Source organism: Nomascus leucogenys, chromosome 10 (genome assembly GCF_006542625.1).
Source record: "Nomascus leucogenys isolate Asia chromosome 10, Asia_NLE_v1, whole genome shotgun sequence".
Taxonomy (NCBI): Eukaryota; Metazoa; Chordata; class Mammalia; order Primates; family Hylobatidae; genus Nomascus; species Nomascus leucogenys.
The window spans coordinates 9,941,073-9,964,393 of record NC_044390.1 but is presented as its reverse complement, the minus strand read 5'-3'; the positions used below and the strand labels follow the sequence as shown (position 1 = coordinate 9,964,393).

The 23,321-nt window shown below is 40.3% G+C and overlaps 2 protein-coding genes across 5 annotated transcripts in view; one reads left to right on the top strand and one right to left on the bottom strand.

Annotated features, from left to right (window-relative positions):
• METAP2 (methionyl aminopeptidase 2) overlaps positions 1-19,158 on the top strand; it is a 42,591-nt gene extending 23,433 nt beyond the window's left edge. The window contains exons 8-11 of one of the 2 annotated variants that reach the window (XM_030819803.1): positions 7,401-7,497; positions 15,234-15,337; positions 16,118-16,233; positions 16,978-19,158. In XM_030819803.1, the coding sequence (XP_030675663.1) occupies positions 7,401-7,497; positions 15,234-15,337; positions 16,118-16,233; positions 16,978-17,230 (570 nt within the window). In that variant the 3' untranslated portion in view covers positions 17,231-19,158. The remainder of the gene's footprint in view (positions 1-7,400; positions 7,498-15,233; positions 15,338-16,117; positions 16,234-16,977) is intronic. The other variant, XM_030819804.1, reaches the window with a different exon arrangement.
• A 699-nt stretch (positions 19,159-19,857) lies between these two features.
• USP44 (ubiquitin specific peptidase 44) overlaps positions 19,858-23,321 on the bottom strand; it is a 30,984-nt gene continuing 27,520 nt past the window's right edge. For 2 of the 3 annotated variants that reach the window (XM_030819801.1, XM_030819800.1), the window contains exon 6: positions 20,351-21,646. In XM_030819801.1, coding sequence (XP_030675661.1) covers positions 21,447-21,646 — 200 coding nt within the window. In that variant the 3' untranslated portion in view covers positions 20,351-21,446. Of the gene's footprint in view, positions 21,647-23,321 lie in introns of all 3 variants that reach the window. The other variant, XM_030819799.1, reaches the window with a different exon arrangement.

The window sequence follows — 23,321 nt, the reverse complement described above, 5'->3', positions numbered from 1 at the left end:
GAGTTGCTGGGATTAGAGGCACCCACCACCACTCCTGGCTAATTTTTGTATTTCTAGTAGAGATGGGGTTTCACCATGTTGGCCAGGCTGGTCTCAAACTCCTGACCTCAAGTGATCCGCCCACCTTGGCCTCCCAAAGTGCTGAGATTACAGGCGTGAGCCGCTGCGCCCGGCCATTTTTAAGTATGTTGTTCATTGGTATTAAGTACGTTCATAATATTGTGCAGCTGTTACCACCATTCATCTCTGTTTACTCTTCATATTGTAAAACTGAAACTCTATACTCATGAAACAGTAACTCCCAATTTCCTCTTCTCCCCCTATCCTGGCAACCACCATTCTACTATATATGGTTTTGACTGCTGTAAGTACCTCATATAGTATTTGTTATTTTGTGACTGGTTTATTTCACTTAGCACAATATACTCAAGGTTCACCTTTGTTGTAGCATATGTCAGAATTTACTTTCTTAAGGCTAAATAATCTATTGTGTGTATATACCACATTTTTGTTTATCCATTCATCCACTGATGGACACTTGGATTGCTCCCATGTTTTAGCTATTGTGAGTATTGCTGCTATGAGTATGGGTGTACAGATATCTCTTCAAGGTCTGTTTTCAATTCTTGGGTATATACCCAGAAGTGGACTTGGGAATCATCTGGTAATTATATCATTTTACACTTTTTGATTATCTTCTGTACTGCTTTCCATGGTGGCTGTACCATTTTCATTCCCACCAACAGTACGTAAGGAAGGGCTCCAATTTTTCCATTTCCTTGCCAACACATTATTTTCTAGGTAGTTTTTTTTTTTTTTTTTTTTTTTTTTGAGGCGGAGTCTCGCTCTGTCGCCCAGGCTGGAGTGCAGTGGCGCAATCTCGGCTCACTGCAAGCTCCGCCTCCCGGGTTCACTCCATTCTCCTGCCTCAGCCTCTCTGAGTAGCTGGGACTACAGGCGCCCGCCACCACGCCCGGCTAATTTTTTGTATTTTTAGTAGAGATGGGGTTTCACCGTGGTCTCGATCTCCTGACCTCGTGATCCGCCCGCCTCGGCCTCCCAAAGTGCTGGGATTACAAGCGTGAGCCACCGCGCCCGGCCCAGTTTTTTTTTAATCTTTGGAGAAATGTCTATTCAAGTTTTTTGCCCGTTTTTATTTTTTTTTTAATTAAAAAAAAAAAGGCCGGGTGCAGTGGCTCACGCCTGAATCCCAACACTTTGGGAGGCTGAGGCAGGTGGATTATGAAGTCAGGAGATTGAAACTATCCTGGCTAACATGGTGAAACCCTGTCTCTACTAAAAATACCACAAAAAAAAATTAGCCGGGCATGGTGGCGGGCACCTGTAGTCCCAGCTACTCGGGAGGCTGAGGCAGGAGAATGGCGTGAACCCGGGAGGTGCAGCTTGCAGTGAGCCGAGATCGCGCCACTGCACTCCAGCCTGGGTGCCAGAGCAAGACTCTGTCTCAAAAAAACAAAACAAAACAAAACAAAAAAAGTAGAGATTGGGGGTCTTGCTGTGTTGTTGCCCATGCTGATCGCTGATCTTGAATTCCTGGGCTCAGGCTACCCCCTCACCTTGGCCTCCCAAAGTGCTGGGATTACAGGCATAAGCCACCATGCCCAGCTCTTTGCCTATTTTTTAATTGAGTCATTTGTTGTTGAGTTTTGGGAATTCTGTATAGATTCTGGATGTTAATCCTGTATCAGATATATTATTTGAGAATTTTTTTTTCTCATTTTGTGGGTTACCTTTTTACTCCGGATATTGTGTTTTGAAGCATAAAATGTTTTCATGAAGTCCAGTTTGTCAATTTTTTCTTTTGTTGCCTGTGCCTTTGGTGTCATATCCAGTAAATCATTGCTAAATCTAATGTCATGAAGCTTTTACTCTGTTTCCTTTTAAGGTATTTATAGTTTCAGGTCTTCAACTTAGGTCTTTGATCCATTTTGAGTTAATTTTTTATATGGTGTTAAGTAAGGGTCCACATTCATTCTTTTGCATGTGAATGTCCAGTTTTCCCAGCACCATTTGTTAAGACTGTTCTTTTGCTTTTGAATGGTCTTGACACCCTTGTCAAAACTCATCTGGGCCAGGCACAGTGCCTCATGCCTATAATCTCAGCCCTTTTGGAGGCCAAGGTGGGAGAATCGTTTGAGCTCAGTAGTTAAAGTCTAGCCTGGGCAAGATAGCAAGACCCTCATCTCTACCAAAAATTAAACAAATTAGCCAGGTGTGATGGTGCACCCTTGTGGTCCCAGCTACTCAGGAGGCTCTGGTGGGAGGATCATGTGAGCCCGGGGAGGTTGAAGCCTCAGTGAGGCAAGATTATGCCACTGCATTCCAGCCTGGGTGACAAAGCAAGACCCTGTCCAAAAAAAAAAAAAAAAATCACTTGTCTTTGTAAGTGAGGGTTTATTTCTGGGCTCTTCATTTTATTTTATTGGTTTATATGTCTGTCTTTATGCCAGTACCACACTGGGTTTTTTTGGTTTGGTTTGGTTTTGGTTTTGAGACAGGGTCTTGCTCTGTCACCCAAGCTGGAGCGCAGTGGCGTGATCTTGGCTCGCTGCAGCCTGTACCTCCTGTGCTTAAGCAGTTCTTCTACTTCATCCTCATAAGTAGTTGGAACTACAGGCTCGTGCCACCATACCCATCAATTTTATTTGTTTTTTATAGAGACAAGTCTCACTGTGTTGCTCAGGTTGATCTTGAACTCCTGACCTCAAGTAGTCCTCCTGCCTCAGCCTCCCAGAGTGCTGGGATTACAGGCATGAACTACTGCGCCTGATGTCCACATTGTTTTGATTACTGTAGCTTTGTTGTAAGTTTTGAAGTTGAGAAGTGTAAATTCTCCATCTTTGTTCTTTTTCAAAATTGTTTGGCTATCTAGGATGTCTTGGGATTCCATATGAATTTAGGATTTTTTTTTTCCCTGCAAAAACCACCAAATGGATTTTGATAGGGATTGTGTTGAATGTGTAGATGGCTTCAGATGGTATTGACATTTTAACGATATTAAGTCTTCTAATTCATAGACATGAGATGTTGTGTTAGTCCATTTTCACGCTGCTATAAAGAAATACCTGAGACTGGGTAATTCATAAAGGAAAGAAGTTTAATTATCCACAGTTCCACATGACTGGGGAGGCCTCAGGAAACTTAGAATCAAGGCAGAAGACAAAGGGAAAGCAAAGACCTTCTTCACATGGCAGCAGGAGAGAGAACTGCAAGCAGGGGAAATGCCAGGCGCTTATAAAACTATCAGGTCTTGTGAGAACTTCCTATCATGAGAACAACATGGGGGAACCACCCCCGTGATCCTATCACCTCCCTGTCTCTGCACATGGGGATTACAATTCGAGAGGAGATTTGGGTGGGGACACAGAGTCAAACCTGTCAGATGTGTTTCCATTTATGTCTTTAATTTATTTCAGCAACATTTTATAGTTTTCATTGTACATGTGTTTTAATGTGTTTCACCTTCTTGGGGTTAATTCCTAAGGTTTTTTTTTCTTTTTTTAGTTATTGTTAATGGAATTGTTTTTGTAATTTCCTTTTCAGATTGTTCATTTTTAGTGTGTAGAAATGCAACTGATTTTTATGTTTTGACTTTGTATCCTGTACTTGGTTGAATTAATTTATTCTGACACTTCTTTTGTGTGGAATCTTTAGGGTTTTCCATAGGTAAGATCATATAATCTGTGAACAGAGATAGTTTTACTTCCATCCCAATTTAGATGGCTTTTTATTTTTCTTGCCTGATTGTTCTGATCTATGTTGAGTAAAAACGGCAGAAATGGATATACTTCATTGCCTTGTTTGTGATCTTAGAGGAAAGCTTTCCATCTTTGACCATTGAGTATGACGTTAGCTGTAGGTTTTTCCATAGATGGCTTTTATTACGTTTAGGTGGTTTACTTCTGTTCTTAATTTGTTGAGCCTTTCATCATGAAAGAGTGTTGAATTTTGTCGTGCTTTTTCTGCATCAGTTCAGACAGTCATATGGTTATTTTTCTCATTGTGTTAATGTGTATTAGATTGATCTGTTTTTCTTATGTTGAACCATCTTTGAATTTCAGGAATAAATCCCACTAAGTCATGGTGTGTATTCCTTTTAATATGCAGTTGAATTTGGTTTGCTAATATTTTGTTAAGGATTTTGCATCAGTATTCATAAGAATATTGGCCTGTAGTTTTCTTATAGTGTCTTTGCCTGGCTTTGGTATCAGAGTAATGCTGGTTTCATGTAATGACTTAGAAAGTATTCTCTTCAGGTTTTTAGAAAAGTTTGAGGAGGTATTAGTTCTTTAAATGTTTGGTAGAATTAACCAGTGGAAGCCATCAGGTTCAAGGTTTTCCTTTGTAGGGATTTTTTTTTTTTTGAGACAGGTCTCCCTTGTTACCCAGGCTGGAATACAGTGGTATGAACACAGTTCACTGCAGCCTTGACCTACTGGGCTCAAGCAAACCTCCTGCCTCAGCTCCCAAGTAGCCAGGACCACAGGCGTGTACCACTACACCCAGCTAATTTAAAAAAATAAATAATATTTTAAATTTTTTGTAGATATGGGGTCTTGCTATCTTGCCCAGGCTGGTCTGGAACTCCTGGTCACAAGCCATCCTGCCACTTTGGCTTCCCAAAGTGTTGAGATTACAGGCGTGAGCCACTGTGTCCAGCCTAATAATTCTTTTAAATGCATTAGTCTCTAGAATTATGTAAAAAATAGAATATGGAATTATAAACCAAAGTTATAATAATACTTTTAGAATTAAAGTAATTTTGGCCGGGCACGGTGGCTCATACCTGTAATCCCAGCACTTTGGGAGGCCGAGGCGGGTGGATCACGAGATCAAGAGATTGAGACCGTTCTGGCCAACGTAGTGAAACCGTGTCTCTACTGAAAGTACAAAAATTAGCTGGGCGTAATGGTGCGCGCCTGTAGTCCCAGCTACTCAAGAGGCTGAGGCAGGAGAATGGCTTGAACCCAGGAGATGGAGGTTGTAGTCAGCTGAGATTGCACCACTGCACTCCAGCCTGGTGACAGAGCAAGACTCTGTCTCAAAAAAAAAAAAAAGTAAAAGTTCCTTAAGTCATGTGGAAAACAATTAGTGAAACAGTGTTTGTTAGAATAATACTGGTTGTTACAATTGGCCATTTACTTTACTTTATTGAGATTTTTAAAAAATTGATATGGCTTCAAGTTACTGCATAGTATCCTTTGCAGGGCGTTTCTTGAGCACTTCTTGCAGGCCTGGTCTAGTAGTAATGAACTCCATCAGCTTTTATCTGGGAATCGTAATTTCCCCCTCACTTTTTTTTTAATACAGTTTTTTTTTGTTTTTTCCAAATTGAAACAAGGTTTTGCTCTGTTGCCCAGGCTGGAGCGCAGTGGTATGATAATTGCTCACTGCAGCCTCGACCTCCTGGGCTCAGGAAATCCTCCCACCTCAGTTCTCCAAGAAGCTGGGACTATAGGCGTGTGCCACAATACCTTGCTAATTTTTAAAACTTTTTTGTAGAGATGGGGGTCTCACTTTGTTGGCCAGGCTGGTTTTGAACTCCTGGGTTCAAGTGATCCTCCCACTTTGGCCTTCCAGCGTGCTGGGATTACAGACATGAGCCATCACACCTAGCCTGATTTCTCACTTTTGAAGGACAGTTTTCCCAGATAGGATTCATGGGTGACAGCTTTTTTTCTTTTAGTTAACACTTTGAATATGTTGCACTGCTGCCTTCTAGCCTCCAAAGTTTCTAGTTTGAAATGTGCTTGAATTCTAATTGAGCATCCCTTTTATATAGTGAATCACTTCTTTCTTGTTGCTTTCAGGTTTCCTCCTTTGTCCTTTAGAAAGTTTGATTATCGTGTGTGTGTGTGTGTGTGTGTGTGTGTGTGTGTGTGTGTGTGTGTATTTCTGAGTTCATCTTTTTTGGAGTTGTTTGAACTTCTTGGATGTTATATTCTTGTATTTCATCAAATTTGGGGAGTTTCCAGCCATTACTTTTTCAAATATTGTTTACCTTTCTACTTCTGAAAATTTCCATAATGCATATATTGGTCTACTTGATATGCAGGTCTCTGAGGTTCTGTTCACTTTAATCTTTTTTATTCTTAGACTTGGTGATTTCCCTTGTCCTTATCTTCAGGTTTGCTGGTTCTTTTTTTTGCCTTCTCAAATACTTTTAAATTATTCTTGTGAATTTTTCATTTCAGTCACTGTACTTTTCAGCTCCAGAAATTTTTTTTTCTTTTAGGTTTTCTATTTTTTGATATTTTCATTTTGTTCATACATTTTTTTTTTTTGGCTCTCTCAATATCTTCCTTTAATTTTTTAAGCATCTTTGGAAGAGTTGAAGCTTTTATCTAGTAGTAGATCTGCCATCAGGTTTTTTTTCAGGGATAGCTTCTGTCGATTTATTATTTTCCTTTGATGGGTGTTCTTATTTCCTTGTATGCCTTGTGACTTTGTGTTGAACACTGCCTATTTCAATGTAATATGGTAATTCTGAAAATCAGATATTCCCCCTTCCCTAGCATTTCTTTTAGATTTTTTGTGTTGCGTTTTTTGTTTTTGATTCTTGTAGCCAATCTCTGCCAAGGATCCACCTGAGGCGTAAACTTCAGGTTTTCTCAGTTCTTTCCCTGGGGATGTGCGCTCACTTTTACACTTTTCTCATACATGCAGTTGTTTTTGAGTGACCTAGTCTTTAATATCTGGGCCCTGAAGGGGGGAGAAAAAGAAAAATGAGTGTGGGCTGGAGGCCATGCTGAGTGTGAGGGAGTGGAGGGGAAAGGGGTGCTCACCATTTAAATCCGCTGAAAGTCACTTCAGCCACAGGGGTGTGTAAGGGCTGAGGTTTGCAACTATGAGGGGAGATGCAACAACAGTGGCCACTTCTATATCTGCGCCTGTGTGACCAGAAGCAGCAACCAGGGATCAAAGCACAGATCCCTGATGTTTAGGACGTAGACTGTTTTGCCCACTGTGATACCCCCAAGCTGTGTGCATGTTGCTCCAGCAACACGAGCCAACCACGAGCTTATGGAACGGTATGTAGTAGTGCTGCTACTGTGCTGAGAGCTAAAATGGATGGAAATTAACCACACTTGACCATCCCGTTTTTCCCTTGGAAGTTGCAAGGCTTCAGTAGACTCCAGAGTTCCCAAGTAGTTACATTAGACAGATTTTGTCAGTGCACTTGTCTATTTAGGGAGGCAGATTCCTGGTGCTTAATACTTCACTATCCTCCCATAATCCTCTGCAAAGTATTTTAAACAGGAAGTTACAATGTACAAAGCAGTTTTTCTGATTGTCCCTTATTTTTAAATGTTACAAAATTAAGTTGCTATGAAAATTTTGCACTTTGAATAATAAAGTATACGTTACTCTTTTTTTAGTGTGCTGGAATTGATGTTCGTCTGTGTGATGTTGGTGAGGCCATCCAAGAAGTTATGGAGTCCTATGAAGTTGAAATAGATGGGAAGACATATCAAGGTATGTTCTTTTAAAATATATCTTATTTTGAAATTGATTTTACAAACTATTGTCGAGTGCTTTCTTTGGGTCAGCTGTTTCATGTTTCTATCTTGAGAATTCAAGGAAAGAAGATGGGAAATGACCTGCTTAGAGCATGATAGGAGTACTGTTGTAACTGACTGGAAACTATTGCCAAGCCACTCTGTTAGCTCATAAGAAAACACCTGAGGAAACATCCTAGGGCAGCCAAAATGTGCAGCCAGTTTTCTGTGACTAGTCAAATCAGGGCTGAGAGAAGCCAGGTCTCTTGCCGTTGATGACTTCTCATTGTGATTTTTTTTGTTGTTGTTTTTTGTTTTGTTTGTTTTTTAAAGACAGGGTCTCACTCCGTCATCCAGGCTGGAGCACAGTGGTGCAACCACGGCTCACTGTAGTTTCAATCTCCCAGGCTTAAGCGATCCTCCCACCTTAGCCCTCCCAGGTAGTTGGGACTACAGGTGTGGGCCACCATGCCTGGCTGATTTTTAATTTTTTTGTAGAGACGAAGTCTCGCTGTGTTGCTCAGTCTGATTTTGAACTACTGAGCTCAAGTGATCCTCCCACCTCAGCCTCCCAAAGTGCAGGGATAAGACGTGTGAGCCACTGCTCCTAGCCTGTGGTTTTTTGGAATCACATTCAGAATTTGGAGGCCAGTTCCTTCTATCACTTTAATTCCCAAGTCCCTTTGCTTTCTCGTCTTTACCAGTGACTACCTCAGGTACATATTCCCAGAGTCCCCTATGCTTTCTGGTGCTGTATGTTAATCTCTGTCAGTCCAGTCCTCCTCCAGCTCCCAAGTCTGTCTGACCATCCCCCAGCCACCATCCTCCTCCCTCATCTGTGCTCATTATTCTTTGTGACCTTTCTCTAATAACTTCTTTATAGAATATTTTCTATATTTCCTTTAACAGAATTCTGTCTCTGTTTGTAGACTCTTGAGTGGAGACTCTCATGTTGTCTTCTTGCCTCTTACTCAGTAAATTCACACCATTCAGCATTCTTTGCATTTCCCATTGCCCATTATGTGTTTCTACCAAGAGCAGAAGTGATTCTTCCTCTGGAACCTGACCGTGCCTTCTATATAGACAGTTGCCACCAACATAACAGTCCTCTTTCATGTCTAAATACTGAAATTTATTACCAGACTTATACTTATTTTTTTTTTTTTTTTGAGACAGAGTCTCTCTCTGTTGCTCAGGCTGGGGTGCAGTGGTGCAATCCCGGCTCACTGCAACCTTTGCCTCCTGGGTTCAAGCGATTCTGCCTCAGCCTCCTCATTAACTGGGATTACAGGCACCCTCCACCACGCCTGGCTAATGTTTTTTTTTTTGTTTTTTTTTTGTTTTTTTTTTGAGGTGGAGTCTTGCTCTGTCACCGAGGCCGGAGTGCAGTGGCACGATCTCGGCTCACTGCAACCTCCGCCTCCCAGTTTCAAGCCATTCAAGCCATTCTCCTACCTCAGCCTCCCGAGTAGCTGGGATTACAGACGTGTGCTACCACAGTTGGCTGCTTTTTGTATTTTTAGTAGAGACGGAGTTTTGCCATGTTGGCCAGGCTGGTCTCGAACTCTAGACCTCAGGTGATCTGCCCGCCTCGGCCTCCTGAAGTGCTGGGATTATAGGCATGAGCCACTGTGCCCAACCCTTTTTTAGACAGAGTCTGCCAGACATGGTGGCTCACGCCTGTAATCCCAAAACTTTGGGAGGCCAAGGTGGGTGGGTAACTTGAGGTCAGGAGTTTGAGACCAGCCTGGCCAACACAGTAAAACCCCATCTCTACTAAATACAAAAAAAAATAGCCAGGCATGTTGGCACACACCTGTAATCTCAGCTACTCGGGAGACTGAGGCAGGAGAATCACTTGAAGCCAGGAGGCGGAGGTTGCAGTGAGTCAAGATTGCACCATTGCACTCCAGCCTGGGCGACAGAGTGAGACTTCGTCTGGGAAAAAAATAAAAAATAAAAGAGAGTCTTCCTCTGTTGTCCAGGCTGGAGTGCAGTGGCACGGTCGCATCCCAACCCCCTTTCTCAAGCACTCGGTGGAGTGCTCTCAGCTTCCTGAGTAGCTGGGACTACAGATGTACACTATCACACCTGGCTAATTTTTGTATTTTTTAAAAAATATTTCTTTTTATTTCTAATATATATGCTTTTTTTTTTTTTTTTGAGATGGAATCTCACTCTATCGCCCAGGCTAGAGTACAGTGGCGCGATCTTGGTTCACGGCAACCTCCGCTTCCCCGGGTTCAAGCGATTCTTCTGCCTCAGCCTCTCAAGTAGCTGAGATTACAGGCATGCGCCACTACACCCAGCTAATTTATTTTTGTATTTTTAGTAGAGACGGAGTTTCACTATATTTGCCAGGATGGTCTCGATCTCTTGACCTCATGATCTGCCCACCTTGGCTTCCCACAGTTTTGGGATTACAGGTGTGAGTCACCATGCCCAGCCTATATATGTTTTTTGATATCAAAATATTCTTCCATTTCATTGTTCTTCAAGGTTTCATTTCCCTTCCTCCTGCCTGGACCCTGTGTCTGCAGCTTTAATTCTTCTCTCATCTATATCCTTAACTTCCTTATTATTTGATTTTCAGATATTCTCTTTAAGATCTCTAATCCTGTGAACAGAAGTGCAATGCAGAATACTTATTTACTTATTTATTTATTTACTGAGACAGAGTCTTACTCGTTCTGTCACCCAGGCTGGAGAGCAGTGGTGCAGTCTTAGATCACTATAAGCTCAGCCTCCCGAGTAGTTGGGATTACAGGTGTGTGTCACCATGCTGGCTAATTTTTGGATTTTTTTTTAGTGGAGACGGGGCTTCATCATGTTGGCCAGGTTGGTCTCGACCTTCTGACCTCAGGTGATCTGCCCACCTTGGCCTCCTAAAGTGCTGGGATTACAGGCATGAGCCACTGTGCCCGGCCCAGAATACTCTTGATGTTACTCACACTTAGGTAGGAGGTGTGGGATAATGAAGAAAACACACTTTGGGGTTCAGGCAGTTTTGACTTAGAGTCTTAGGTAAATCTATGACCTGAATACCCAAGTTTCTTGACTGTAATAGGGTTAATGGTATCTAGTTTATTTTGAGAAATGTAAATTATGTGATAGTGCCCGGAATTTATTAAGTATCCAACAAATATTTGTCATTCTGTCCCCTTCTCACCCCAATTCTGGGATTAGTGCCACAAATGCAGTGCTTATTCAGGCTCTTCCAAATCGCTCTTCGCATCTCAGGAAATTACTTACCTGATGAGAAAAATAGCCAAACAAGCCTAACACTCTAACATTTTTTCCATGTTGCATAAAGAACATGGCAAAATGCCGGGATTGGCAAATGCCAGGATTTGCCCACCTTCTCCCTATTCTTATGTTTTTATCTCTGTTCTTCAAGGAAGAAATATTCTTTCTTCGATACAGTATTTTCCTTTTAAAATTTTTTTTAAATTGTTAGCTCAAACACTGCTTTAAGGATCTTCTTTTCAGTGTTAATCCTCCCACCTCCTTTGAGATACCACCTTATTACCCCTTTTCTCTACATACTCAGCGAGTGTGAAAGCACATGTGGAGGAGAATAAAAATCATAGCATTAAATATCCTTCCATGATTCTCATACTTTTTTTTTTTTTTTTTGAGAGGGAGTTTTGCTCTTGTTTCCCAGGCTGGAGTATAATGGTGCGCAATCTTGGCTCGCCGCAACCTCCGCCTCCCAGGGTCAAGCAGTTCTCCTGCCTCAGCCTCCCGAGTAGCTGGGATTACAGGCATGCACCACTACGCCCAGCTATTTTTTATTTATTTATTTATTTATTTATTTTTAATTTTTAGTAGATATGGTGTTTCTCCATGTTGGTCAGGCTGGTCTTGAACTCCCAGCCTTAGGTGATCCGCCTGCCTTGGCCTCCCAAAGTCTGGGATTACAGGCATGAGGCACTGCACCCAGCCAATTCACATATTCTACTTTTGGCTTTTACTTACTGTTAGAAATTTTTACAGTTTATTTTTACATTAAGACCTGGTTTAAATTTACTATGTTCCTTAGTAAGGGTAAACATACTTTTCTTTGTATCCTAGCCAAAGCCATAAGGAGAGCAAAAGATTTTTAAAGGCTAGAATTTAGAATATCTCATTTTCAGTGTGCTTTTCTTTGGGAAATGTTTTGTCCAGTTCTTTAAATAGCTTAGAACCAGTTTTAGGAGTTGCTGCTTCTATTAACACTTTATGAGCTCCCCAGAAGCAAGATTCTTATCCCAAAGGAAGCTGAGATTAAGAGCATAAATGCCAAGTTAATTTGAGGAATTTATGGGACTAGAACATGGGCCTTCTGATCTCTAGGTTCACTGCTACAAATGAACAGAATCTATTATTTCCAAATTCGTGACTCTTATGTCAACTTGGAGAACAAACTGTAGCAGTCTGCTTGGGGGACTGCCTCTAGAATTAGTTATTTCTCTTTTTTGAGAATTTGCTGAAATTTTTGTAAATTCTAACGCTAGCCAACATATACCAATGTCTTCTCTTTTTCCTTTCATTTTCTCCTAATTCTACAACTTGTTTGGTATGTGGTCTGCCTTTCAAGGTATGGTAGGTGACAGTTTGACTTAATGTTTAGTCACTGCATAATAATTCCAGCCTGCAACCTTGGGATTTTTAATATCTACCCTTTTACCTCTTCCACTAAGCTAGTGCAGCATTTTAGGTTTCATTATTTCAGTACCCCTCTTTTGACTCCTGTTATTTTATTGATCAGGGTTCATAGTTTAAGGCAACAATCCATTTTTAATAGTTTAAGCAGAGAGGATGTGGAAAAATCATGATACTAGGGAGATGAAGAAATGGACTCTAGGTTGAACTTCCCGGAACAAATCAAAAAACCACATAGCACAACTGGGCCATCAAAGGAGTACCTTAATCTCCTTTGATCAGGAAGCGATAGAATTAAAAAGTGATTGTTAACAAATTACTGGTCCCAGAATTAGCCTGTGCTGTTACAACCTGCATAAGTAAAAAATGAATTCCCCTGTACCTTCATTTTTCTGTGTAAATAACGTATTAGGTTGGTATGGCCAAGAAACTTTCTTTAAAAAAATTGATTGGCTTGTAAGGGTCAGTTTGCAAAGTTTGAATTTTAAAATAAGCTTGTTACCTGTCAACCTAAATAACAAACAGAGGCTCTCTAAAAGAAAATGATGTTTGGTAATAGAGCATTGCAGTGGGAATGCCATAGTAAACTTGTGCATATTCAGGGAGGTAAGGAAGACAGAGGTTTTTAAAGACGAAAATGAGGATGACATAATTGTTTTGAAATAATTATCCTTGGCTTCAAAGATTAATTAAACGAGTGACGCCAGTTGGAGGTTGGGCAGGCAGTTGTTGGGCAGATGTCCTTGCAGAAGTATTTTTTTGTGTAAGGTTGCAGTGGGCTTTGTGCAAGGTTATGGTTTTCATAGTCATTTTCATTATCAGGCGTATAAGCATGAGAACCCTCTCTTCATGGCTTTCCCTAGCTGTTTGAGTCTGACAACTTTGACACATTTATATAAGAAGGTTGTTGTGAAGAGCGAATTGATTTGTTTTTTTTGCTACCCCACTAAGTTTGTAACATACTTGTTCATTGTTTCAGACTACTTAATTCGGCTCTAGAAGAAAGGTAGCTCATACTGAGGATTCTAGAGCTATAGAGCTAAATTTTTTTAAGACCTCCCCCCAACCTTTTTTTTTTTTTTTTTTTTTTTTGAGACTTTGTGGCCCAGACTGGAGTACAGTGGTGCGATCTCATTTCACTGCAGTCTCTGCCTCCTGGGTTCAAGTGACTCCCCTGCCTCAGCCTCCCAAATAGCTGGGACTACAGGTGTGTGTCACCATGCCCAGCTAATTTTTGTATTTTTAGTAGAGATGGGGTTTCACTATGTTGGCCAGACTGGTCTTGAACTCCTAACCTCAAGTGATCCTCCTGCCTTGGCCTCCCAAAGTGTTGGGATTACAGGCGTGAGCCACTGCACCTGGCCGTTCTTAGCCCTTTAAAATTTGAAATATTAACACAAAATGCACAAAGCATAAAAACACAACTTCTCAATTGCAGAAGCTACGTAACCTCACTCCTCAAGATATTGAATATTGTCAGTATTCCAGAAGATGCTCAGTCTCATTTTCTTAGTCCGTTTTGTGCTGCTACAGCAGAATACCTGAGACTAGGTAATTTATAAAGAACAGAAATTGATTTCTCACAGTGTTGGAGGGTGGGAAGATTGAGGGACTGGCATCTGGTGAGGGTCTTCTTGCTGCATCATCCCATGGCATTAGGCAGAAGAGCAATGAGAAGTTTGAGAGAGAGAGCAAGAAGCGGTCAAACTCTTCCTTTACAAGGAACCCACTCCTGAGATAATGGCATGAATTCATTGATGAGAGTGGTGCCTCCATGGCCCAAACTCCTCCCATTAGGTCCCACCTCCCAACACCATCACATTGGGGATGAAATTCCCAATACATTATCTTTGGGGGGGATACATTCAAACCATAGCAGCAATACACTGCTTTCCAGTTACAGCAGCCTGCCTCTAGTGAGCCACCATCTTGGCTTGTGGGGTCAGTTTGCCAGGTCTTAGAGAAATAGTAATGATGTCTGAATTTTGAAATATATTTAGCTTATCAGCACTGCAAGTACGAAAGGATTTGCATTTGCTTTTATGTCTTTACTACCTAATTATGCATCCCTAAACTAGTTTTCTTGCCTAATTTTGAACTATTATATATATGTTGAATTGTACAGTATGTATGTAATTGTGCCTTTTTCTGCTCATTTGTCAGTTGTTTTAAAACAACTGGAATGGCCGGGCGCGGTGGCTCACGCTTGTAATCCCAGCACTTTGGGAGGCCGTGGCAGGCAGATCACGAGGTCGACAGATTGAGACCACGGTGAAACCCCGTCTCTACTAAAAATACAAAAAAATTAGCCGGGCGTGGTGGCGGGCGCCTGTAGTCCCAGCTACTCGGAGAGGCTGAGGCAGGAGAATGGCGTGAACCCGGGAGGCGGAGCTTGCAGTGAGCCGAGATTGCACCACTGCACTCCAGCCTGGGCGACAGAGCGAGACTCCGTCTCAAAAAAAAAAAAAAAAAAAAAAAAAACAAACAAACAACTGGAATAAAAAAGCTAGAAGTTTTATTCCAGTATTTCTTTCTTCCATCCTCTGTTACTTCTAGCACTTTTTTTTTTTTTTTTTTTTTTTTTTTTGAGACGGAGTTGCTTTTGCCCAGGCTGGAGTGCAGTGATGTGATCTCGGCTCACTGCAACCTCTGCTTCCCAGGTTCAAGTGATTCTCCTGCCTCAGCCTCCTAAGTAGCTGGAATTACAGGCCCCCACACCCACACCCAGCTAATTTTTGTATTTGTAGTAGAGACAGGGTTTCGCCGTGTTTGCCAGGCTGGTCCCGAACTGACCTCAGGTGGTCTGCTTGCCTCGGCCACCCAAAGTGCTGGGATTACAGGCATGAGCCACTGCACCTGGCTTACTTCTAGTATTAATAACACTGCAACTAACTACTTTTTATATTCCACTAGATTCCAGTTTATATTTAACTACCTTAATGTAAGGTTATTTAGTAAAGCCATATCTGGTTTTTGAATAAATGCTTGAACTCTGTACCAAAATGTAAGAGATCTGTTTTTGCTTCTTGAGATCTTGAATAACTTTTATTTCCCTATTTTTTATAACAGTGAAACCAATCCGTAATCTAAATGGGCATTCAATTGGGCAATATAGAATACATGCTGGAAAAACAGTGCCGATTGTGAAAGGAGGGGAGGCAACAAGAATGGAGGTATGTGTGTCACTAACATTTTACTTCCATAGAAGACATTTTTTTCTTCCAAGCAGAAGGTCGTGATAGTTAAGTATATAGTTATACTGACCAGAATTAGCTTATCATCCATATTCACCCTGCCAGGAATTGGGCCATTTGAATTTGCAAATTGTGTATAGTCAGTACTAAATCAGTTGTGGAAATTGGGGCTGTGAAAGGATTGTTTATTCAACATTTAATGAATATTTATTGAGCATTCCTAGGTGCCAGTCTCTTTATAGTAGGCTCTAGGGGTAGAGCTGTGAACAGAATTCATAGGGGGAAGCAGAAAGACCAAAAAGTGCTAAGGAGATAAAGCAGGGAAAGGCTAGATAAGGACTGCCAGGGGCTATTTCATGTTGCTGCGTAATCAGATAGAGACTTCAAGAGATGGTAATTGTAGGCTGGGCTCAGGCCTGTTAATCCCAGCACTTTGAGAGACCAAGGCAGGCAGATCACCTGAGTGAGGTCAGGAGTTTGAGACCAGCCTGGCCAACATGGTGAAACCTTGTCGCTACTAAAAATACAAAAATTAGCCAGGCATGGTGGCATGTGCCTGTAGTCCCACCTACTCGGGAGGCTGAGGCAGGAGAATCGCTTGAACCTGGGAAGCGGAGGTTGCAGTGAGCCAAGATCACACCACTGCACTCCAGCCTGGCAACAGAGAGAGACTCTGTCTCAAAAAAGAGAGAGATGGTAATTGTGATTCGTTCTGAATTTTTCTTCTTTCTCTCCCCTTGACCCTTACTTATTTTTCAGGAAGGAGAAGTATATGCAATTGAAACCTTTGGTAGTACGGGAAAAGGTGTTGTTCATGATGATATGGAATGTTCACATTACATGAAAAATTTTGATGTTGGACATGTGCCAATAAGGTGAGAGACGAGACGATTGATTTTATGTGGCTAATTCGCACCTCTTCTGAGTTAACAGCATTTTTTAAAAATGTGGCATACATACAAAATGGTATATTCATGAATGTAGAGTTCTGTAGCCCAACAATAAGAAAAGAAAAATAGCCTGTTAAACATTTTAACTGAGATAAAAATTATACATACACACACACACACACACACACACACACACACACACACACAAGTGCTCTCTTCAAGTCCGGTTTCTGATAATCATAAATGTCAGAGATTATTTTGCTAGCATTCCTAGGTTTTTGGTTTAATATTTTTCCATTGGTAAACTTCCATTTACAATGTCTTTCAATTTACATTGAATTTTTTTAACATTTGAAGATGAATGAAGTCTGGATTTACATCCTTTATATGCAGGTCTTTGAGCTTGCTGCACGCAAAAGGAAATTCCCATGATAATACCCTGTAGTAGGTCTGTACTGGGGAATATAACACACACACACACACACACACACACACACGCATAGACACATAAACACGATAAGATGGCCTCCAGCTGGTGTCCTGTTCAGCTGCCATCTATAGTTAGGTATGGGCTATTATACATTCTGGCTTTTGATTGTTGAAAGAGCAACAATAAAAGTTTTTGGACTTCAACTACTAAGACACAGCTAAGGTCTGGGCTTTTCTTAATGAGGGAAATGAGTTCGTAACTCTTTTGCCAACAATTAATTTTGGATTTTCTCCTCTTAGGCTTCCAAGAACAAAACACTTGTTAAATGTCATCAATGAAAACTTTGGCACCCTTGCCTTCTGCCGCAGATGGCTGGATCGCTTGGGAGAAAGTAAATACTTGATGGCTCTGAAGAATCTGTGTGACTTGGGCATTGTAGATCCATATCCACCATTATGTGACATTAAAGGATCATATACAGCGCAATTTGAACATACCATCCTGTTGCGTCCAACATGTAAAGAAGTTGTCAGCAGAGGAGATGACTATTAAACTTAGTCCAAAGCCACCTCAACACCTTTATTTTCTAAGCTTTGTTGGAAAACATTATACCAGAATTAATTTGCAACATATTGTCTGTTTTAACAGTGGACCCATGTAATACTTTTATCCATGTTTAAAAAAGAAGGAATTTGGACAAAGGCAAACCATCTAACGTAGTTAACCAACGAAAAAGCTTTCAGGACTTTTAAATGCTAACTGTTTTTCCCCTTCCTGTCTAGGAAAATGCTATAAAGCTCAAATTAGTTAGGAATGACTTATACGTTTTGTTTTAAATACCTAAGAGATACTTTTTGGATATTTATATTGCCATATTCTTACTTGAATGCTTTGAATGACTACATCCAGTTCTGCACCTATACCCTCTGGTGTTGCTTTTTAACCTTCCTGGAATCCATTTTCTAAAAAATAAAGACATTTTCAGATCTGAGAGCTACATCTCAATGTCTGTGGTTATAATTCTGGACAGGATAAATAGCTAAACTTAATGTAGGCAAATGCAGAGACATTTATCTGAAATGTAGACCTCTACGCTGAGACTTTTCTGACATAGTGGCTAAAACAAGATCTACACATGCATAAAAAGGGACAATCACCTTTTCTTCATAAATACACAGCTTTAGGAATATCTCACCATTCTTTGTAGGACATAGTAGTCCTTGTCTTTTCTTCCCCTGACATTGGAAAGATGTGCTAATTGAAACTTAGTAGGAACATTGTGCCAACTCGAAACCTTGATTTAGTAAAAATCTCAATGTTTAGATCCTTTGTCCAGTGGTGGTGTTTATCAGGGAATGTATTCAGCTTGCTCAGAAAACCCAAAGGGCATTAAAGCCACAAAAGCAAAGAAGAAAAAAAAAAACCTCCCATGTTTGGATCTTGTTCTAGTTAGAAAAATTAAGTTGAAATTATTGGACTTTTTCATTCATGAGGCAAATGCTGTAATACCTTGCCCTTTGACAGGTTTGAATTCTTAACATTACTAGTGGTACTTCAGGAAGTGAGGTTACAGTTACTTTCCTTATAGTGGCTAAGTGTATTAAGTTGAATGTAACAATGGTAATATTTGTTTGAACTGAGGCCCACTACTGATTAACAAATTGCTTGAATTCTTATATGTAAATAATTTTGTGGGAATGTTCCATCATAATTTCTAAATCGTTTATATACCAAGGTAGCCTTAATTTGTATGTTTCAGTACAGTGAGATTTTATTGCCTCTGGGATGCTGTTTAGTTTTTATTTTGTTGAACGTTTTTATCCTAGGAAGAGAAACCTATGACTTGTGTACCTAGATCATCTGTTACATTAAAAAGCTGCTCTTTCAGCATTAGAGCTATAAATGAATGTTATCTTGTCTTGTGGGGAAACAACCTAGGTTTTAGCTGTATGAGCTATGTTTATTATGGTGCTAATGTTCAATAGCCACATTTGACTAATTTCTCCATTCTCTGTGATGCTGTGGCTAGCAGCAGAGCTCGCCAGTTCATGCCTGGACATACTGTCAGGGCTGGGCCCTCCAGCTAGCTCCTTTGGGGTTGAGTCCATATCTTTTTGATGTGGGAGTATAAAGCGAGTATCTTGATTTCTAAACCCAGCAATTTTACAATTGACCTTTATGAGTGAAGACTTGGAGCTTTTAAAGACCTTGGCAGTCATGATCTCAAACCAATTAGGAGCTCCAAGCTCCCTTCCCAGGTAACTGTTGGGAGCAATGGCATCACTGTATGCCCTTGTAATGGCTGGAAGGGACATGATCTTGTAAGTAGGAAAGCTGTCACTTAAAACTGTATTGTTTGCTTATTAGCCATGTATCTCTTAAAATTTTGTTATGTTTACAACGATGTACCTTATTGGCAACAAGTTATTAGTTTGATGTTTAACAATAGTGCCTTTTAGTAAATTATTTTACAACTAAAACATGTTGTTTTTTGTTAGATCAACTTAGCAGAATGTAGACGTCCATGTTGAGATTTAAGATAAATAGTAAGAAATCTAAGTTTCTGTTTATTGTTTAGGTTTTAATTTTATTGTTGGTATTTTGAGACCTTTTTCATACTAAAATTTAGTGGACAGTACTACAGATTTCCCAGACCCCCCAATAATATCCCCCTTCTCCAAGCCTCTCCCCGTAGGTGTTAGTTTTAAGGGATTAAAAAGTAAAGGGCTAAGTCACTTTTTCTCTCTCTCTCTTTTTTTTTTTAGACAATCTTGCTCTGTCGCCCAGGCTGGAGTGCAGTGGCGCAATCTCAGCTCACCGCAGCCGGGTTCAAGCTATTCTCCTGCCTCAGCCTCCCGAGTAGCTGGACTACAGGTAAGTGCTACCACACCTGGCTAATGGTTTTTTGTATTTTTAGTAGAGGTGGGGTTTCACTATGTTAGCCAGGATGGTCTCGGTCTCCTGACCTTGTGATCCGCCCGCCTCAGCCTCCCAAAGTGCTGCGATTACAGGCATGAGCCACAGCGCCCGGCCTCTTGTGTATTTTTATATTGAAATAAGTACAAGCAACGATACCAATACAAATAGTTCAGGAGTTTTTACAATTCCATTAAAATGACGTGCTAAAATGTATAACGTTAAAAATAGTCCTTGAAATTAGAAAAGAGTAGACTCTGGTGTCTTGACCACGTAAATTTTTAATGAGGTATTGAGTGCGTAACAGTTGAGGTAACAACTTGCATAGGTATTATGAACAATTTTAAACATAGCCATTTAATATTCCAGATGTATTTTTGGCACAAATGATTTGTCTGTTCAGTGATAAAAGTCTCATTGCATTTCACTATCAGCTAACCCAGATGACTTGTTTTGTGAAATTTAAGAAAATTTACTAGTAGAGATCTCTTTCAAGTTTGTACTTACAGATGATCACTAGTGGTGAACAGCATTCGACAGAATATTATCTTTCAATATGACTTCAACCTGCAAATAAACCCACTTATTAAAAAAGAATACACGATCTTCCTGTGGTTAACAAAGCTTACATAGCTGGTCTACAGAGATTAGTTGATTCTGCCCTCTCCGAATAAGATAAAGTTAGCAGCAACAGGACTTTAAAGAAGTCCAGTGAGATTATCAGAGAAGAACAAAAAGAGTGACTCACACTGTATATTTTTTTTTTTGCAAGTTTAGATAGCTTTTAATTTTTTTTTTTTTTTTTAATGCTCAGGGCCAGTGTTTTAAGAGGCTCCTAACTAGCAGTCACATAATCCTAGCAAGAGTAAATCAAGCTTTAGTTATTTAGGAGAATGAGATGCTAGACATAATAGTCCGGTTGCCAATTTTGAACACTTACCTTTTCTGCCCTATAATTTTTTCTCTTCAAGACTCTTTATTCCTTTGAACTAAAAAATATAAAGTTTTAAGAGATCTAATGTCATCAGACATTATAAAATGAACTCATACCCAAGGTAAACGATTTGAATAACATCATACACTGGTTTGCTAAATTCAGACTTTTTATGACTGCTTAATTATTAGACTTCTGGACAAACCTGTTTGCTGCCAGACAAAAATCATAAATCCCAGCCATCATTTTTTCATGTCCATAGTTCCAGAGTTCACTTAAATATACTATTTGTAAAGCTGCCATTTTCATTTATAGTTTGACTATGCCAAATAGCAATTACTAAAACAATTTTGGGGTTACATTAACCAAAATAATGTCTATTACAAGGCCTGTTAACACACAAAGCCTCAGAAATACCAGTGAGTGTAACTGAAGAATATTTAGGTGATACCTTGACATGTCACTTCAATAACTCCAAGGGGCAAGGTAACTTCAATATACAAATGAAAGATTATTAGTGACCAAAGTAGAGTCTAATTTTCATCTATTAAGAATTTGTATAGAAAATACCTGAAAAAGATACATGTATATAAAATGATGCCACTTGAACTTTGTTGGTAGAAGATTGCACAAGTTCATGATCTGAGCCAATTAAGACATAAAAATATAAAAGAGGTAACAGTCTGAGGTAAACACCAAAAGATTAAAACTCCAAATATTTGAAGAAAGTAGTTACCTTCAGTTGATACACACATTTATACTTTGTAAAAAAAAAAAAAAAAAATTGTAGCTAGATATAAAATGGATACATGTAGTGTACACTGATTCATAAGAAAACAACAATGAAGTTTAAAATGGTACATCAGTCTTTTAAAAAGTATATATAAATCACAGGAAGAAAACCCCATTGTCTTTGGATCAGCTAAGGATTTCATTAGACGAGGTATCAGCATCTTCATTGGGATGTTGGCTCCCCAACAGGAGCTCTGGAGGCAAAAGTTTAGCATGTCCATTCTCAGTAACTCGTTGGGTATAAAACAAGATATAAGCTTGAGCCTTGCATACTTCATCCATGGTGCACATGCTTAGCTTGGAATCATTGCAGTGTACCCAGAACCCTAGAGTGAAGCACAGAAATACATTTATGAAGGGACTTTAGAAAATTCTAGTATGAAAGGCATTGAGTGAGAAGCTTTTTCTGAAGGGAAAATAATTTTCTAGCCAATTCATTTTTCTTTAACGAGAAATACAGTTTGGGAAGTGTTATCCTGGAATTATCTACCTTTATTCTAGAAGTAGCTTAAGTTTTTCATAGCATGTGACTGATTAGAGTACCTGACACTATTTATTCCTTGTGTAAATCTACCAGTTAATGCTTTTGCCACTAATCATACAGGATGATCATCCTTAATTCCAAAATCTGGCCAGGCGTGGTGGCTCATGCCTGTAATCCCAGCACTTTGGAAGGCCAAGGCAGGCAGGTCACCTGAGGCCAGGAGTTAGAGACCAGCCTGGCCAACATGGTGAAACCCCGTCTCTACTAAAAATACAAAAATTAGCTGGGCATGGTGGTGCACGCTTGAAGTCCCAGCTACTCAGGAGGCTGAAGCAAGAGAATAGCTTGAACCTGGGAGGCGGAGGTTGCAGTGAGCAAGGATCGCGTAGCTGCCCTCCAGCCTGGGTGATAGACTGTCTCAAAAAAAAAAAAAAAAAAAAAAAAAAAAAATACCAAACCAAAACTTTTTGTGCCAACATGATGTCATAAGTAACCCTGAACACATTTTTTTCCACTGTATTGTTTTTTACTATGAAAATTATGTGCACATAAGTATAATGCACTTACGTACATTACATGCACATAAGTATGCTAATGACTGCTTATCATTAGCATATAAATCAGCCAGGAATTATCGTGATGCCAAACCACCAGACTGTCCATATGAGTGGCTGAGATAGATAGTGACACCTTTGTTTGCTGATTGCTCAGTGTACACAAACTTTGTTATATGCACTCTGTTAATGAAACTGTTTCATTATTTAAAGTGCTGTATAAAATTATCTTTAGGCTATGGGTACAAGGTGTATATGAAGCAAACGAATTTCATGTCTAAACCTGGGTCTCATCCCTACAATATCTCATAATGTCTATGCAAAAAAATCCAAAATTCAAAACACTTATGGTCCCGAGCATTTCAGACAAGGGTATACTCAATCTGTATTAAAAAGCAAATTGGGTTGGGCATGGTGGCTCACGCCTGTAATCCCAGCACTTTGGGAGACCAAGGCTCACAGATCACTTAAGGCCAGGAGTTCAAGACCAGCCTGGCCAACATGGTGAAACCCCATCTCTACTAAAAATACAAAAATGAGCCAGGCGCGGTGGTGCACACCTGCAATCCCAGCTACTCGGGAGGCGGAGGTTGCAGTGAGCCGAGATCATGCTGCTGCACTCTAGCCCAGGGGAAAGAGTGAGACTGTCTCAAAAAAAAAAAAAAAAAAAAAGCCAATAGTGTACAACTAACTAACTTGGTAGTTTTTGGTAGTTCAGTGTTGAGTTAGCTTGGTGGATTATCGGGCTTCTCGTCCTCACCTCTCTTTTTCTGTTTGGGGTGTGTTGGGTGGAGGTGGGGAGTTGGAAGTTCATTCTGTGTTCAACAGTAAGTATCAAAAGGGGAAGTAAGGCTGGGTGCGGTGGCTCATGCCTGTAATCCCAGCACTTTGGGAGGCCGAGGCAGGCGCATCACGAGGTCAGGAGATCGAAACCATCCTGGCTAACACGGTGAAACCCCGTCT